A 19,155-nucleotide genomic window follows, 5' to 3' on the forward strand; every position below is an offset into this window, starting at 1 on the left:
CTTGCATTCTTAATAATAAAATCATTTATCTCTTATTATGCAAAGTAATATATTATTACATATGAAATTAATGTAACTTAACAAACACATAGGTCGTCCACATTTATAAATTGATGGCCCTGAAAAGGGCCGATTTGTCGATGGAGAGATGGTGAAATTGCGAATTTTTTTTTGTTTTTGTTTGTTTGTTTGTTTGTTTTTATTTTTTGATTTTTATTTCTACTGTGATATTTAGCCGCCAAAACCGTAGAGGGTGCGTCCCTGTCTCTTGAGGGCGTAGACGACGTCCATGGCAGTGACCGTCTTCCTCTTGGCGTGTTCGGTGTAGGTGACGGCGTCACGAATGACGTTCTCAAGGAAGACCTTGAGCACACCACGCGTCTCCTCGTAGATGAGACCGGAGATACGTTTCACTCCTCCACGTCGAGCGAGACGGCGAATGGCGGGCTTCGTGATACCCTGGATGTTGTCTCGCAATACCTTGCGATGCCGTTTAGCTCCTCCCTTTCCCAATCCCTTTCCTCCCTTACCACGGCCGGTCATGTTTCTCTTTGAAACTCAAGTACGCTTAAGCAAACAAAAAAACCGAGACTGATGAAGTACGAATTCTCTAGCTCCTTTTATACCTTTAATAACGCTTCTATCCCCTCCCACAGACCTTCGGCCAATCAAAAGACACTACCTACTACTGAATATTTCCGTTTTTATACCACTATTTCCTCTATAAGGCTCCATATAATTTATAATAATTACAGGGAATTATTTATTTATTAAAGCTGATTATTATTACTCGACTGAGCAAAGCTTATTTCAATCATTTATTTAGCATAACTGTTATTCCTATTATAATATTAGCAAATGCTATTTCACATAATCATATGTTTATTGTCGATTTCTACGATATTTGTTTATAATTGCATATTATTATTAATAATAAAATTGGGGCGAAATAACGAAATGACGATAAATTGTCCATAATTTTATTAGGATTTCATCATGACGTATTCAACGAAGTAAATCTAACCTTAAAAGAAATGTCCTTAAAATCATGATTATCGTTATTTGGACGCCCATAACTTTCAAACAATAATCATTCGATAATTATTTATTACAAATAAATTGCATTAATCGTAACGTAATTAGGCTATTTTCGATGATTACACGTTATGTAGAATGACGGATGAATAATTGTTTTTAATAAGTAATTCGACTCGTATTAAAATATAAAGTTTAATATAATTTTGGAAATTTAATTATATAGTGGTGGAAAAATATCATATAAAAACCTATTTATTATATCTTTCATTTGTTCATAATTTAATAAAGTCAAATCTCATAAATAATTAAAATTATGATTTTATGTTATTGAATGTAAAATATATTTAATCGAATGTAATAAGCATCGTTTGTATAAAATTTATAATACCTTTATATAATAAAAATTCATTTCCATTTTCATCCAATTTATTAAAAATTTTAATTAAAAAGTTTATTATTCAGTATCGTTCCAAAAAAAAAAAAAAACAAAAAAAAAACAAAAAAGAAAACAAAAAAGAAAACAAAAAAAAAATTTTTTAAATGTGCTGAACGTGCCCGGGTTTTTTTTAGAATTATTTAAATTCTTCCATAAAATATCGGGAACTTAATGGTTTTTAAAAATATTTAAAATTGATAATATTTCCACGACATTGAATTATATTGTTAAATATATTATTATTATTATTATTATTATTATTATTACACTCGTTATAACTAAGCGATTTTGTATGAAAATAAAAGCTTTCGTAAATAATCGAATTATAGTCGGAATAGAACAAATTTTTCATTATTTTCGTTAGAGAACGATATATTTAATAATTACGGTTAAAATAAGACAATTATAAGTATAACAAATGTATAATCGTTTTGATTCATAGGAATTTTAATATATTCGCACTTATGAATATATTTCTACGAATTTAGTGTTTTGTTCTTATATTGCAATATCTCATTAAACTTTGAAAATTTGACGATCTATTTGAAATAAAATAATGAACAATCGAAAGACATATTGTGATAAATTATATCTTTATTACGTAGTTTTAATAACAGATCTCGATTTAGAATATAAATCACCGTTAATGTAACATCCATGAAAATTTAGGCCAAACATATCACCACATTCAAATTCTTTAAAAATTTATACAAACACTATTTATTTACAATATAAATTAAATTATACGAACGCACAAACACACAAACGCACACCCACAAAACAATAAGATTGAAAAGTAACAATCTACTTAAATTAAATTGTTGCAGTCGTTCATTGGATCACTAGGCAGGCATTCAATATTTTTTCAACCTTATTCATGCATTAAATTATCATTTTAAATGAGCAAGATGACGCTTATAAATTATAATAGCGCGCTTGGAGTATATTGAAAGAAATTTCGCAATTGTACATACAAATGTTGGCGCAACGAGCGTTGAGAGAATTGTAATTATATAACTACATTGCCGCACAAAATTATGAGATAATAAAGTAGACAAGTTCGCAGACTCATAATACCTACGTTTAACTTGGTTTAGATGAATTGTTTTACTCGGTAATAACATTTTGATTAATGAAATTAATTTAAGTCATATTAAGAAAAAAAAAAAATTATTAATATATTCTGTGAGATTCGTTTGACATAAGACGGATAAAGCTCACTTTAAAAATCATTATATCAAATTTCGTTATTCGTAAATCCGGATAAATATAATTTCAAAATGCTTCAATACATTATTGGCTTAGAAATTACAATAATTAGAAATTACAAATGTTGTTAACAATGTTGTTAATATGCTTTTCTATATAATTCTATATAATATGATTATTGTTCGCTTATAAATATTCGTCAATTTTAATATTGCTTGAGCTTTAAACAAGTTATATATAGATATGTAATCATCTATATCCGAGTAGGTGAAAAGGTAGGTAAATTGTGTGATCAACGTCATTTAATAATCATCTGGGAAATACAAATTTATAAAACTTTTCACTTTGGTCTAAGCAGCCTTCGCACTTAATATAAACAATTTGTTTCAAGTTCTACAAAAATTATTACAAATAATTACAAATCAATCTGATATTTGTTCAATCTGTATGGCCGTAAAACTCTCATCGTTAATAACAAGCCAATTATAATCAATTATCCTTCGATCCAAATCATTAATTTATATTTTTTTTCAATTTCATTATTTATTATAAAGTCTGGTACTTATGTATATTGCACTTTTTGTTAAAACGATGATAATCTACTTTATCTATTTTCCATATCGTATACTTTAATATTTAGATAATTTATTACATAACAGTATAGAATTTATAATATTTTAATATATTTATGTCGTACAGATTATAAAGTTTGTACGAATAGAAATTATAGAATTTCATAATTATAATTTGCCTATGATAATAGATTTAATCTGCAAGGTGAAACATAAAAATAAAGCTTTTCTGGACTTTGTACTAATTTTTGTAAATCTTCTGCTTTAACTTCGGATAACCGGGCTTCTCTGGGAATAACTACAGTGCTCGTTTCCTTATTATTTTTACTATTATCGTCGTCTGTCGTTTGATATTGTTTTATTACACTCTGCACAATAGATCAATAAGTTTGATGTGAAAAGTTACTTTAATAATAATCTCCTAGATATATTAATCCTTACCTCCGCTTTTATCGCTTGTTCATTGTCCGTATTAACAATTCTAACTTGTTGTTGATGATATTGTGGCTGAACGATTGATTGCTGAACAACTTGGACATTTTCTTGCTTCCCAAGCGGTAGAGATTGTAAAATATATGGTTGAGTATTGTTTTGAGTAATGAAAATTATTGGTTTGTTTACAACATTATTATTAACATTAAATGCTTTTATAGAATCATCGGTGTTCGTTATTTTCTGGGTTACTTTAGCCGCACTTTTGTGTGGTTCAGAAGAAGGATGTAATTCTAGAAAAGAAATTAAAATATACAAATTATTTTTACGAAGCTATAAGATTGATATTTATATTTGGTAATTACATAGCTGTAATAAAGCAATGATTAAAAAGCTTTCATAATTATATTTCGACAAGTACAATAGAATAATTATGATTTGTAAAGACGAGCGATAGTGTTACGGCATTGCTTTGATGTATTTCACAATATTATGTATATCGGATAAGAATAGCGATTACATCGTTCTTAATAAGAAGGCATTTTCATTCGCAACTTTTAAACTACGTTTAACAAGTCATAGAAATAGTTGGGTTTCCACTCGATATGAAAATAATCCTGTTTGCCAGAAATTTACACGTGCGTAAGTAAATTCTCTAAACAAATCGATGATACTTAATAATTTGAAAAATAAACTTTAGATAGCAATGAAAATAAAAGTAAAAGTTATTAAATAATTATTTTGTTACCTCGTTAACATATCCATATGAAAGTGCAACGACTAATTAATCTTGAATTCATTTTATTTTCTGTTGCTGTATAAAGCTGTTAAATAGCACGAAAAGTAAAATGTATTTAACATTGTTCTTCCCTTACTTTTCAATATCGATCATATTACCATAAAATATAATTACAATATGTACACGTGTGTAAGAGTGAAATTTAAAGCCAATGTAAATTCAATCTAAGTTATGACTTACTCTTTTCTTTAGTCGGGCTTTCAGTTTTCGCTGATCGGTCAACATCTTTGTTCAACAAATTTCTATCTACGGGCCAAATGCCAGTATCACGAAAACAGCTTGCGGGAGTGGCAATTTTTAAAACTTTTAAAAATGCATTACCAAAATGTTGATATATTTCATTCATAGATACGATACAATTGGGATTCGAACGAATCCATTTCATAAGTTCCGAGGAATAAGTTTTACTTAAGCAGGTCATAAAATTCAACCGAATTGGCTGCAATTTATCACCAAATTGCGAGGGTACGCACATCACATTAACGCCATTTTCTTGAATTATTTCAAGTACTTGTAAATCCTTGAGATACGATCTATATCCATCCAGTATGAGTAGCACGGGAGAGTCTCTGGTGGCCTTGGAAAAGTGAATAAATTTTTTTAACCATTTTATGAATATGCTCAGATGCATTTGGCCCGTAGGATGGAATTCGGCCCATGCTCCGGGCGGTGCGCCTTTAACTAAGGTTTTGCACTTGTTAAGGCAGGGAAAGATCAGTAAGAGCGGCAGGTGATCGCCATTGGCGCAAAGACAAATTACAGCGGTAACCAATTTGTTTTGCTCAGCCGATGCAAACTCTTCTAATTCAATGCTCTCGATATTAGAATCGTATTTTGGTAGACAAGTTATAACGGTTTCATCGACGTTGTACACGTCGCTGGCTTTGAGATCGTATTTGTTAATCGTGCCTTCTAATAAGTCAAAAAATTGATACACCCTATTCTCGTTTAATTCTCGATTTTTTTCCGATAAGTGATCGACTCTTTTTAAGGTAACTCGGGGGTTCCTTTTCAAGAATCCACGATACCAGTCTTCGCCCGCAGTCTCGATGTCCCTATTGAAACGATGGGGAATCCTTAATTTTTCAGCTACTTGAAATGCCAAACGCCTTATATCTATTGTAGTTAATCCAACCAATTGATCCTCTAACATATTAATATATTGGCACAAAATTAACTCTTGCTCTTTGGTAAATACCGTTTGAAAATTTGATGCTAAAACAATAAAAGAATAATATTGAAATGGCACACATTATTATGATTACGTAGAAAAATGAAAAACTGCATTTCAAATGCCAATGCAATGATTTACGATTTTTCTTGCTTTTGCATAAAATTAATTATAAATGTCAGAATAATTGCCAACGTTTAAAGAACCTTTTGGATGCATAACTAAATCGATACTTTTATCAGGATCACACCGACATTGATGAATCTTTCTCGATAATGTTGCCTGAGGTACTTCATTCTCGATCGAAGCTTTTTTAATGCTGAGTCCTTGCTTTATAACGGCTTCGATTGCCATTTTCATAGCTTCCGTTGACCACATTCTTCTCCGACTTTTCTTTATATATTTCCTGACCATCGCACAATTTATTTTAAAGCAATCGAGTATGTTTATGTAATTAGCCTACCGACATAAATTTAACGAGGTTAGAATGCCGACTGTCTTGCCCACTATAGTCTCAATTTTGAAGTTTCGTATTCTTTTGTCATTTGACTATCATCATCCCTTCCCCCATTTTCCTTGCAAATTATCGCTAAATAGTATGGTGGTTGATTATACGTATACACGAATCAATCGTGCCTCTCATTTATTCTTTGGAATAAAAAAAATATTTAATTTATAAACTTTATTAAATTTTCAATACATTATCATTATTGTTAAATTCACGATAAAATTACAATTCTAATTGGATATGATTACGTATGAAGTGAAGAGAATAATTTTCATGCTATAAATAATATTCTTTCAATAATTACAATAATTTATAAGTTATAATGAAATACATTTTAATTTAATCAATAAAAATAATCGTAGTTTTTTTCCTCGAGTTAAATTATTTGGTGGCCCTGAAAAGGGCCGATGAAATGATGTTTTTATCGTTTTTGCTGTCCAATGCTCCGGGACTACCAAAAAAAAAAAATGAAAAGAAAAACCACAGGCATTTACTTCGAGCTGGTGTACTTGGTGACGGCTTTGGTGCCCTCGCTGACGGCGTGCTTGGCCAGCTCACCGGGAAGCAGCAGCCTCACGGCCGTCTGGATCTCCCGGGACGTGATGGTCGAGCGTTTGTTGTAATGAGCGAGACGCGAAGCCTCGGCGGCGATACGCTCGAAGATGTCGTTCACGAAGCTGTTCATAATGCTCATGGCTTTGCTCGACACACCAGTGTCCGGGTGTACCTGCTTCAGCACCTTGTAGATGTAGATTGCGTAGCTCTCCTTCCTGCGCTTCTTTCTGTTCTTCTTGTCGCCCTTGGTGATGTTCTTCTGGGCCTTGCCCGACTTCTTCACTGCCTTGCCGCTCGCTTTGGGTGCCATTATACACGTACAGATAGCTTTATTCTCAAAGAGAATCTAACCGTCCAAACATAGCAATTCTCTTTTATGTATAAATGCTCGAGTCATGCCGCACCAATCAGGCTACGAATAATACAAGTAGTGGGGATAGTACGCTCTGATTGGTGCGGTGTAGCTCTGCTGTTAAAAAAAAATCGATATCTGCATTAGTCCCGAGTTTCGTTATCCCCACCAGAAAGATAATCGACGTTTCATTGGTGCGATTATGCTCGATCAATGTCCTACATATTTGATGCTTGGAAGAACGAACGCTTATTAGCTTTTTCTCTTTTGCGTTTACATCGGTCGATACGGACCAACGAGAAGCATGTCTGGACGCGGTAAAGGTGGTGGTAAGGTCAAGGGAAAGTCAAAGACCCGTTCCAATAGAGCCGGACTCCAGTTCCCCGTAGGACGTATTCACCGTCTTTTGCGTAAGGGCAATTACGCCGAGCGCGTTGGTGCCGGTGCTCCGGTCTACCTCGCAGCCGTCATGGAACTCCTTGCGGCTGAGGTCCTCGAGTTGGCAGGCAATGCCGCCCGGGACAACAAAAAGACCCGTATCATTCCCCGTCATCTCCAGCTGGCCATCCGCAATGACGAGGAGCTCAACAAATTACTCTCGGGAGTGACCATCGCCCAGGGTGGAGTACTGCCCAACATCCAGGCCGTTCTCCTGCCCAAGAAGACCGAGAAGAAGGCGTAAATCACTAGTTACGCAAAACCACGAAAATACTGTTTATACCTATCGGCCCTTTTCAGGGCCACCAATTATTTAAAAAACGTATTGAAACGAATATTTATCAAATTTATCGAAAGAGAGCATAAAATGTAATTTCCATAACATATAATAGAAGATAAGAACGATAATAAATGCATAAATGACTATTAGCATTGCTAAATATATATATATATATATATATGCAATATTTAAACAGCACAGGACGTTATTTTCAGGTATATATATATAGACGCGCGCGCGCGTGTGTTTGTGTTACGTATACGAATAAAGATTGTAAATTTCCTCCTTCAAATGCGATTATTTTGTTTATTTGCTTGGAAGAGTGTTACAGATAAGTTGTTAAAGCAACATAACCTAGTCGGTAAGGGGCAGAATTACAGTAACTGGGTAGGCGAAAGAGTCAAGTCAAGGTCAGATTCGCGAGTACCGACGATGCTTGCGACGTCGGACGCGAAGATGACAGGGGAGGCGAAGCGCGAGGTCCTGCGGGTATTTGATCGGGCGGTAACGTCGGTATTACCAGGCGTCCTGATCAACACCAAGGTCAAGCTCGTGGATTGCGCGTTCCTCTTGATCGACGGCGTCCGTTACCCGATCACCAAGCACGTGTACGTGGTGGGCTTCGGGAAGGCTGTCGCGGGTATGGCATACGCGATGGAGCGGATCCTCGATGACAAACTGGTGCGAGGCATAGTGTCGGTGCCCCGGCAGCCCTACCGTAAGTCCGCGCCCCCCGAGTTCGAGGACCTGCGCGAGATGACGGAGAAGCAGCTGCAGGAGCTCCAGATGCTGAAACGATCGCGGAAAATTGAGTACCTCGAGGGCGGCTCCGGTAATCAGCCGGACGATGACTCGGTCGCCAGCACAAAAAAAATCGTCGCCCTAGCCGAGGGCCTCGGTCGCAAGGACACCCTCGTCGTTCTCATCTCGGGGGGTGGCTCGGCCCTCCTCTCCCTCCCGAAGAAGCCACTGACGAGTGCCGGGAAGCGCGACCTCTGCATGAGACTGCAGAACGCGGGTGCCAGTATCACGGAATTAAACCACGTAAGGAAGCGGCTGTCGGTGGTGAAAGCTGGCGGACTCGCCAGAATTGCGTATCCGGCCAAGGTCATTGCTCTCGTGCTCTCGGACATTGTGCGCGACCCCATCGAGTTCATTGCCAGCGGGCCCACTTGTCCTTTCGTCTCAGGTGATTATTTTTACTACCTCCGTTCGCGAAACAATTAACAATTGCCCCACCCCCGCACGTCCTTCTCGCCCTCACTCTTCGACTTTTTTCAATGTTCGCGTCCTAACGGTTTTTACCTACTGGCCGCCAATGTCCAGCGTACGAATAATAAAAAAATACCCGTTAATTAATCGCTATTAGGCCGTGTCCGCGCGCGCGCGTATGTGTGTGTGCAAGTACATAAATTTGTGCTACGCGCTAATTCATTTTATTCGCTAGGATTGAATGTCAACGTGTGAACTTATTTTATAAATAGCAAAATTGAAATCGAAATGCATTGAACGACGTCTTCGCGTCACGTTAATTCCAATCATACACGACATTCATTAGTCTGTCAAACAATATTATAACGTATACGTCTCTCTCTCTCTCTCTCTCTCAGTTCTTATTTTTTAAACCAGATAGTGCGGTAAACGATGCGATTGAGATTCTGAAGAAATACAATATCTATGATGGGGTTGGAAAGGAGGTGCAGGAGTTGCTGTCGAGCACCGATGAGGGCACCTTAAAAGAGGAAGCAATGATAGAGGATGGAAAATTTAAGCACGTAACGAATATATTGATTGGGAACAATTTAGTGGCATTGAAAGCTGCGGAGGAGGCATCCAGACGTTTTGACTTGGCAAGTGTCATTCTATCAAATACAGTGGAGGGTGACGTTAAGGAAGTTAGTTATGCTTATGCAAAATTCACAAGATCGGTTTGTCATATTTTGGAAAGAAATTTTTGCAACAAATTGGAATTTGTCGACGAGGTGTTGCAAAAGAACGTTGGAGTATTGGATATTGCTGTTGAGAAGCTCGGTGAAACATTTGATAGATTGGTAGAGGTGGCGAAGGGCAAGAGTGCGTTGTTGCTCTTTGGTGGCGAGCCAACAGTTACCGTGCAAGGAGATGGCAAAGGTGGAAGAAACCAAGAGCTTGCCCTTCGTTTTTCTTTGGACTGGCTCTCAGAGATTTCCAAGGATCCCGTGTTAATAAATTATTTTGTCCTCTTTCTTAGCGTTGGTACGGACGGTCAAGATGGACCAACCGATGCTGCTGGTGCTTTTGGAGAACCTGCTTTTCGACCAAAGATGATGAGCGTTCGTCAAGATCTCTTGGAACGAAAGGACCTGACGCTCGACCCAGACATATTAAAATCGTTAAAGTACAAAATTGAGCAAATAGAGAGAATGTTGCCAGAGAGGGTTTTAAAGAGAAACGACAGTAATACATTTTATTCAAAATTTGTCAATGGTAAGTATCTGGTGAGAACCGGCCTTACCGGTACAAATGTGATGGACTTGAATTTCATTTATGTGAGAAAGAGGGAGTGCGAATGCAACGTTCAAAGAGCAACTTTTGTCTGTGATTATTTACAGCCTAAAATTGGCGAAGATCCAATCTTTGTGTTCGACAAAGTTGCTTAAGCTACTTTGAAACTTTTAACAAAAATCATGGACTGATATAAAGACAAAGCACTATATTTTTTGATATTTTATTGTTATGTAACATATTCACATTGTTGTTAAATAAATCTTTTATTAAATAATTTCATGCTCATTCGCATGTTATAGATTTTATAAAATTTGCTTGCATCTTGAAACACAACTACATTTTTATTCAACGCATTTTATCAAACATTTTGTCACATGCATTCGGAACATTATTCTCTTTTTATTTCTCTTTAGTGGTACGCTGTTCGACATGTGCAACAACACATATCGATAGCAGAACTTTTTTAAATTCATACAATGATATTTCATAACCATTATTAAGCTTATCCTGCAAACTTAATTATGTTTATTTATTTATAATGCGTGTCATGGGACGGACACGGGGCTCGGAATAAATCTGACTTGAGCGATGACAAATGATTCATTAAATATACTGATTCGATGACAGTTCGCGATACCTTAAATTCTTATGTGACCAGTAATAAAATGATAAACTTAATATTGGAATTTGGTTTTATATGACAATGCAATAGGTATTGTCAAGTAGAGCAGGTACACGACTTCTAGAGGATAAATTCCATAACTTCATTAAATATGCGTATAATCTTATCGTTTAAATATTTGTCTCAGACTTATGTAAAATTGTCATTTTAAAACTTATTTCAATCGATAATAAATTATTCGTCTCTCGGTGAATTAAAATATCTTTATATTGGCGTAAAAAATAATGTATATTAAAGCTCCTTCATTGCATTACTTAAAATTAGCAATATATAAGAGACTTGTAATCTTAATGACTCTTAAAATACGTTGAATAGCTTTAATTATTCAAAAATAAATAGTCGTAATGTAAGTAAAAACTTTTGTATCGTAAAGGAATCTTAAAGATCCCAACTAAAAAGATGATGCTTCACAAGCATATCACGCACTCCATCTTTCAATGGCTGCGATTGCTCTTTCTTAGGGGGCAATTCCCAATCTGGATTCAAGTTAAATGCAAATTGGCCGAGTGTGCGAAGCTCGCACTTAATCTGTACCCAACCAGGGCTATTTACAAAACTCCATGGGTAATACCTGAAAACAATTAATTAAATATTAATTTCACTTATTTCAACAACTTTATTTACATAATTTAAATAAATAATTTAAATCAAAATTAATAGCCATTATTTTAATGACAAATATTCAGTTTGAAATTATCCTTTTAACCTCTATTAATTATAGATAAATAAAGGCAGGATTTTAGTATTGTAATCAAAGTACGTTGAAGCTTCATTAATCTAGCTGTATGGGGACATTGACATTATCGATAAATTATATTCGAAGCAAATCTTATGATTCGCTATAAATGTTATAGTCGTAAATGCGCGTTAATCGAATATCGCAAATATCAATGACTAATCGATTGTTTTACCACTTTTGTACGATTTCCACACACGAGCACAAAACCTCTAGCCACAAGTGTAATACTTGTTCGTTCAGTCCAAGGCAAACGAGCGAACGCAATTTTACATCCATTTGAGCATGAACATTGTCGTGCGTTAAATTAACAGACTGAACACAACGGTATAAAAGCTGCCAAAATATAAAGGTATTAATTTAATTTAATTTAATTTATTATCCCTGATAATGATTTTGAATTTAATTTGAATTTAATGAAAGCGCACCTCTTCAGGAGTCAATACTTTCCCATCCTCGTCCAATCGATATGTTTTACAAAGTACAAGTCTACTATAAACCGAATTGAAGTCTTTTTCGACTTCTCTATTCGAAGCTTCCTCGATGAAAAGCCATGGATGACATGGACCACCTAAAAACGTAGGTCTCTTCATACCGTGCTCGAGAACAGATTTAATAGCTGGACATAATCCACCGCGCACAAGGTCCGTCACAATTTCGCTAATCGCATCGTCACCGGCGCAAGTGTACTGCTTACTCCGCTCGTCCAAAAGTTCGACAAACTTAGCAGGGAACCAGCCTTTAAACAAAGAACAACAACATTAATTTCTCGTTTCAGCATATGAATATTGTAGGGATTTGAAATTGAAACCTCGAAGTCCATTGAGCTCGCCAACCCAACAGTGCTCATCCTTTTCATTAATTATTGTGATAATGTCATTTTTCCGGAAACCGAGCTCATTAACGCTGTGCCTTTCGAAATCTAAAATTAAAGGGTGATTACTCTGTCTTTTAATCGCACACCTCCAGTCACGATTGTGTTAATTAAATAAATTTATACCCAATAATGCTTTGGCCCGTTTCTTGCGTATGCGAGAAACATTAATGTAATTGTCATGATCTTTTGCGTGACTTTCCATACTATAATCCGCTGATAGTGAAATGCCGCTAAGTTTTGGATCAAGATTTATAAAATGTCTCGCTACTTGTATCACTGCTTCTCTAAGATTAACTAAAATCTCTATAATACCAATGTAAAGTTAACCCTTTTAAAATTAATTCATAGTAGAGAGAGAGAGAGAGAAAAAAAAAATCAAATAACAATGCAACTTATTGAAAGACTTTTTATAAACAATATTTATAATTTTAAGGCTATTTATTACCTGTTTGTTTAATATTTTTGCACTTGATGTCATCTTCGGCATCATTGTTACCAAATAAAAATGTTTGCAGCATCGATTTATTACGTTTTACTTGTCTCCTACAGCAATAAAATTATGCACGTTTTATTCGATAATTATTAATAAAGGCATTAAATTTTTGTTCTGAGATTGTAAACAAAGTCTCGGTCACCTATTAAGATGCTGTTTTGGCAAATTTGGAACAGCGTCGGGATTTCCTATAAGGCCACCTTGATCAGCCATTAAATAAGCTAAATGTCTCCTTCGATGGGTCTCGATAAGATTATTTGTCAATATTTTACTAACTTCTAATGAAACTTCAATAAGTTGGTCCACATTAATCACATCCCCAGGAATATCCGATAAGGCATTAAATATTTCTGCAGAGTTCTCTAAAATCTTCAACTCTGACTCTATAATAAAATTAATTAACGTTTTATTTAACTTCTTAATTACCAATGTTTTTACTTTCACTGTATGATTCAATGTATATATATATATATATATATATATATATATATGAATATATATATTACACCTTTAAGTTTTAGCATTCCTAAAGTTACTTGAAATAGTACAATCGATCCATCATACAGGAATATGTCCCAAAGCCTCAATAAAATTTTCATGTGAACGACGGAGGCGAATAACGTTAGAAACCAATTTAGTGATATTAAACTAAGCTCAATATCATGTTGAACAAGTACATGGTCGATGTCAGGAAGATAATTAGATACTAATGTTCGCAAAACACGCTGATCTGCTTGTATTCCTAAGGAAGAAAAATGTATCTTGAAATGTTATCAAAACAGTTTTCGTAGATGAGAAACTAATTAAAGTCTAATTAAAGCCATACCTATAAGTGTTGCAGAATAATACGAAGCTGGAAGTAAATCCTCAACAATTGTAGCCATGATCCAAAAAGCATCCTCTTCTTCGAGTAAAAGAAGAAGAGAAGCTGCTATAGTTCCAGTTCCCTGGCAATAGCTGTAAAGTAATGTCTTAAAAAATTATGAGAATTTTAATAATACACAAGTTGTTAATGACAATTTGAAACTAGATGTTAAAGGAATCGGAAAAATCATGGATCCCAATAATAACATGTTGCTTTCGCTAATGTATGATACCTTTTTTAAGGATGCATTGCTTAAATTTATCTTCATAATTAATTAAGAAACATATTTTGCAAAGTTTAATTAGTTTGTTGAATATTCTTTCCAATTAAATTAATCGATATAATTGTTTTATGTTGATTTATTGTAATTTTGTATTAAATAACAATATTTGTTTTTATTTATGATATAAATCTAATTTAAATCTAATTTTGTTCTTTAAGAATGTAGTTTACAAATTAAATTTACAGCAAAGTTAATAAAAATTAATCTAACTGTTTTAAAACTATTATACCCGCGTGTTCTATTATACACAATAATTTAGTGTTTTTAATTCAATAATTTTCATAGCTTGAAATAACAATAATATTATGATTTATGATATTAATTATTATTTATAATAACTTTAAATCAAACTGGTAACACTTTAACTATACGCAACGCATTTTGTAAAATCTTATGCTTTTTACATTAAATTTTAAATATAATTCCTTACCCAATATCGGGATATAACCAGGCAAGACCTCGCATAACTCTTCGCAATCTAGGAATTCCAGTACTATGCAAATTGCTAAAGCAAGCATTAGATGGCATAATCCTTAATAAATCTTTTTCAATTTGCTTACTTGTCATTAATGCATCACTACTGGAAGCCTTGATAATATCTGTGTACGTAGTGTCACACGATATCTTTTTTTGAAGGGCTCCCGACATTCTCATCCATATTTGTGGCCGAAGAGAATGAGGAATTCCTTTAAGTACCATTTCTCTGAGTTTGTCGCTACGAATTAAACGATTATCAACTTGTTGCCATGTTAATTCGGATGCCTCTTTATTATGAGCAAATTCCAATAATCCTATCCACCTGAGTCTATTGGGTATAAAGATATTTTTTTATCACATAAATATTGTACGTCTTCATTCTCTTCAATTTATTAATATTTAATTTGTAAATATGTGTTTGATTTAATTATATATAATGACCTTTGTTGGGGATCTTCGATAAAAGGAATGTCAAGGAGTTTTTTCGAGCTCTCTTCAAGTTCGTTATCTTCGTCAATTTTGAAACCAAATTCATCGAATCTATACTCGAGTTGTAAGCTTGGGTCGTCGGGTTGACTAAGCTTTGCCAAGATATCTTGTGGCCACATTGAAGTAATCAATGCAGAAAATGGACCATCGGGCGGCGGTGAAAGCACATTATTGCCAAGTTTACAGCTACCCGCATCATACTCATCGTCCGACACGGTGGTTTCCAATTTTTTCTAAAATAAATACATTTAAAAAATTTTAATTTGTATCAAGACATAACGATTAATAATGGAAGATGAGATATAATATAAGCTATAAATTATTTAACAAGTAGAAGCTATAAAACGATTAAAAATAATAATATATGCCACTCATAAGTCAAGATCAATAAAAATATAAAGAACAAATAGTCTAATAAGTATAACAAAAGCCTATAAAACTAATGTAAAATGCTTTAGGAAAAATACAGAAAATGTTGTTTGGAATAATTTTTATTTAATTAATCAAATTAATATTTACATTATGATCTTCTTTCCCAACGTAACCTTCATGATCACGTACGTTGAACAGAGATTTGGCAATCTCCATCTTATAATACTTAATTTACACGAACCTTAGCGTACTTTCTAAGTACTTAAACGCGCTACATCGTTACATACTGTTGATAGCGATGAAAATTGCACGAAGCAGTGAAAAATTATCGAATAACTTATCGAGCGATGTTGACAGATGCCCGAGACTGTGAGACGACGGCATCGGAACTTTATGGTATGGATGCAGTAGAAAATAAATTGTACGTGTAGAGGTTAGAGGAGTGTGGGAGCGCGCACACACGCGCAAACACCGTGTTGCTTTCATTCGAACGCAGAAGCGAGGAAATGACAATTGATGTTATATATTTTTCGATAATATTAACACGTCTAGCGGATCGAAAATTAATATTTTGCATGAGTTAAGTAAAGTAAGTCAAAGGTGAAAAGAAGTTATGTAGAAATAATAACTAGCAATCATTTCATAATTAAACTTTGAAATTAATATTATTCGTCTTTATTGAGAAATATTGAAACGTATTTTTTTCAAATACTTTCTTAGCTCCATTAGAATGCGCCGCACTCAAGTTTATTTTAACTTTTGACTTTGAGTATTCATCCAGATTTAAACAAATTTCAATTTTACATCTATCTTTATTTTCAATATCAAAATTTGGAATATCGCCTATTGCAATATTATTTATATAAATTTACAAATTTATATAAATGCGAAATGGACGTAACTGTATCTACGACTCGCGATAACATCATTCAACTATGCAAAAGTATTTATCGAAATTATTACAAAAGAAAAGAAAAAAAAAACTCGAATAAAAGGCTTCGACTACGTAGATTAAAATAAAATCACAAATATAATAATAAAATTAATTTGTAAGCAGATATAAATAATGGAATACTTTATATAAATTGTCTATAAAATATTCAAAGTATTGGCATTCTAGAATTTCCAATATCTTTTAAATAATATTTATTATTATTATTATTATTATTATTATTATTATTATTATTATTATTATTATTATTACTATGAAATATGTTATTAACGAGATTTTTTAACGAAATAATTTTCTTCTTTTAAAAGTTATCCTAGCTTCTTTTAGAAACTATATTAAAAATAAAAATATTGAAAATTCAGCGATTATTATGAGAAAGAAAATAAAAGTGAAAAACGTAAAAAAACGAAATTTCAATTATCATAAAAATCAATGATAGTACATTGCTTATTATCATATTTAAAATAAATTTACACGATTTTTCTTATCGATAAAAAACATTTCTTTTCCAAGGACCAAAGAAATTTCATTTTAGAATAAAAAGAGTTTAAACCTCTTCTTCTCTCATTCCTATGTCATTTTTTAATTCCATATCTCCTTGCATCTTTATTTTTTTTTTTTTTTTTTTTTTTTTTTTTTTTTTTTGATTATTATTATTATTATTATTATTATTATTATCAAGCGATTGTCAAAAATTTATAACAAATTTAATTTACAATCTATCATCAACTATTATTGAATGAGTCATTAAATTAGTGCCAATCATTATTCATTAAAAGGATTAAGTATATTGGATTGTTATGTAATTCATACTAAAAATCATCGAAAGCCACATCTAATTAAAATATTGATATCATGGAAATATATTATCCTCGTTGGCTCTAATTGTAGTCGTTTTGCTAACAGACATTGTTAAAGTCGATTTAACGAGGACAGCTGAATAATTAAATGAAATGTTGATACAAGCTTAATATGGTTAAGAATTATTCGGTACTGAAATATCTATAGAAGATATCAATTTATTATTTATAAAGGTTAATAGCTGATAGATTGTTGCCCGGGATATCGATATAATATTTATTGCCTAATGTAATCGTTGTCATCGCTTTTTCGAACAATCAAACATGTTTAGAACGTAATGCACGTAAATAACAATAATATCAAACAGAGAACATTGCGCACAAAATTTTGCATCGCTTTGCCTAAATTGATGTTGAATTGTCTTACATCATCTCTTTTTATATAGTGTTTAATTTAATTTAATTTTTTTTATCAGTTTGTTTCATCATCAACCCCAAACGTCATTAATTTTATTATTTTTAATCAATTTTCTATTAACATTTAAATTAATTCGTACCAAGTGTGTTTTTCACATACGCAAAGCTTATTTAATGTTTTTTCATGTTATTTATTATACATATATATCTCTGATAAAAAACTTTTTTAAGAAATTTTAGATATCATTATGTCTACGTTGGTAATCTAATCTAATGAATATGTGTCACCTCAACAAATTCGATCACCATAATTTGCTTTGTAATCATTTACATGTTGTTATTTAGTTAAGTTTACCAGGAGAAAATATTTGATTGTACCAACGGCTTATATATTATCAACTTATATTTCAAACTTTACATTTATATAATATTTGATTATATTTCACGATTATACACGCAAATACTTCATAAATGTCGAATTGGTCGGTCGAAATTTACATATTAGATATTGCCAGAATCTATTTGTAATTGTAGAATACAGTTTATTTTATGAATGATTCATGCCGAGTAGTCGCATAAAATTTTATTTTATGTATAATATTGCAGTCTGAAAACTTAAAATTTTTTAATAACGTCGTATTAAAATTATGGTATATAAAACAATTGTTAGAAATTCTAAATCAATATTTTTATGTTTACGAAAGAAAATACGTAATGCAAAGTACTGTTTGGTTACTTTTTTTTTTTTTAATAACTAATAAACATGATTATGCGCAATAGAAGAATTCAAAAGGATATATTTCTTGCTTCTGTTAGTTTTCAGTAGTTCAGGCGTATCTAACATACACATAACTAGTAGCTGAAGGTATATAATTACTCCTTGTAATTATTATGTGCCATTGTTTCATAATCAAATTGAGATTCAATTTTTGAAATTGGCAAAATGATACAAACGCATACTGATAGTTCACAAAATAATAGTCTACGTAGCTTACATCCCAATAAGCATATTAATTTATAAATACATATTTTTATTTTAATACAAAACTTTTATACGCTAAAAGTGTCTTAAACAGGACAGTGATGAGGTTGTGATTATAACTACTAGTTTATTATTTATATGTATTACCCCTTTTATCCAATGCATTTAATTATATTTATGAGAACAAAAATGTTTATAGATTATTTTAATATGTTGATGATCGTTTATGATTAATTACACAAGTCAGGTCTATAAATAGCTTATAAGATTCTTGAACTTCTAATTGGTCCTTCAAATGTCTTGATTTTTCGGCTATCCTTTTTTATAACACGTAAAATAACAATATTAAAAAACATTATTAAATGGATTAGTCTTCTAAAACGTTAAAAATTATCTACTGAAGCAGTTAAATTTCATATTTACTCTAATAAACGAAAACTTACCAGTACGAAA

General features: G+C 32.7%; 6 protein-coding genes across 6 annotated transcripts; 2 read left to right on the plus strand and 4 right to left on the minus strand.

Annotated features, from left to right (window-relative positions):
- Window positions 1–211: 211 nt before the first annotated feature.
- Window positions 212–584, minus strand: LOC105361248 (histone H4). The gene has a single exon (XM_011498358.1). It carries the CDS (start codon window positions 541–543, stop codon window positions 232–234), a length of 312 nt encoding a protein of 103 aa, XP_011496660.1. The 5' UTR covers window positions 544–584; the 3' UTR covers window positions 212–231.
- Window positions 585–4,613: 4,029 nt separating this feature from the next.
- LOC105361249 (uncharacterized) lies at window positions 4,614–6,155 on the minus strand. Its single transcript, XM_011498359.1, has 2 exons — window positions 5,864–6,155; window positions 4,614–5,701 (listed from the first exon to the last, which is right to left on the minus strand). The coding sequence occupies exons 1-2, from the start codon at window positions 6,069–6,071 to the stop codon at window positions 4,656–4,658; spliced, it is 1,254 nt and encodes a 417-aa protein (XP_011496661.1). The 5' UTR covers window positions 6,072–6,155; the 3' UTR covers window positions 4,614–4,655.
- Window positions 6,156–6,513: 358 nt separating this feature from the next.
- Window positions 6,514–7,071, minus strand: LOC105361250 (histone H2B). Its single transcript, XM_011498360.1, has one exon. The coding sequence runs from the start codon at window positions 7,028–7,030 to the stop codon at window positions 6,656–6,658; it is 375 nt and encodes a 124-aa protein (XP_011496662.1). The 5' UTR covers window positions 7,031–7,071; the 3' UTR covers window positions 6,514–6,655.
- Window positions 7,072–7,376: 305 nt separating this feature from the next.
- Window positions 7,377–7,793, plus strand: LOC105361252 (histone H2A-like). Its single transcript, XM_011498361.1, has one exon. The coding sequence runs from the start codon at window positions 7,377–7,379 to the stop codon at window positions 7,752–7,754; it is 378 nt and encodes a 125-aa protein (XP_011496663.1). The 3' UTR covers window positions 7,755–7,793.
- Window positions 7,794–8,031: 238 nt separating this feature from the next.
- LOC105361253 (glycerate kinase) lies at window positions 8,032–10,477 on the plus strand. Its single transcript, XM_011498362.1, has 2 exons — window positions 8,032–8,979; window positions 9,420–10,477. The coding sequence occupies exons 1-2, from the start codon at window positions 8,082–8,084 to the stop codon at window positions 10,427–10,429; spliced, it is 1,908 nt and encodes a 635-aa protein (XP_011496664.1). The 5' UTR covers window positions 8,032–8,081; the 3' UTR covers window positions 10,430–10,477.
- A 718-nt stretch (window positions 10,478–11,195) lies between these two features.
- On the minus strand, window positions 11,196–15,924 carry LOC105361254 (small G protein signaling modulator 3 homolog). The gene is made up of 12 exons (XM_011498363.1): window positions 15,699–15,924; window positions 15,132–15,412; window positions 14,644–15,018; window positions 13,892–14,022; window positions 13,574–13,807; window positions 13,208–13,448; window positions 13,018–13,115; window positions 12,696–12,875; window positions 12,507–12,617; window positions 12,124–12,434; window positions 11,871–12,031; window positions 11,196–11,530 (listed from the first exon to the last, which is right to left on the minus strand). The coding sequence occupies exons 1-12, from the start codon at window positions 15,765–15,767 to the stop codon at window positions 11,338–11,340; spliced, it is 2,385 nt and encodes a 794-aa protein (XP_011496665.1). The 5' UTR covers window positions 15,768–15,924; the 3' UTR covers window positions 11,196–11,337.
- Between the last annotated feature and the right edge of the window lie 3,231 nt (window positions 15,925–19,155).

This window comes from Ceratosolen solmsi, unplaced genomic scaffold (genome assembly GCF_000503995.2).
Source record: "Ceratosolen solmsi marchali unplaced genomic scaffold, CerSol_1.0 scaffold30, whole genome shotgun sequence".
Classification (NCBI taxonomy): Eukaryota; Metazoa; Arthropoda; class Insecta; order Hymenoptera; family Agaonidae; genus Ceratosolen; species Ceratosolen solmsi.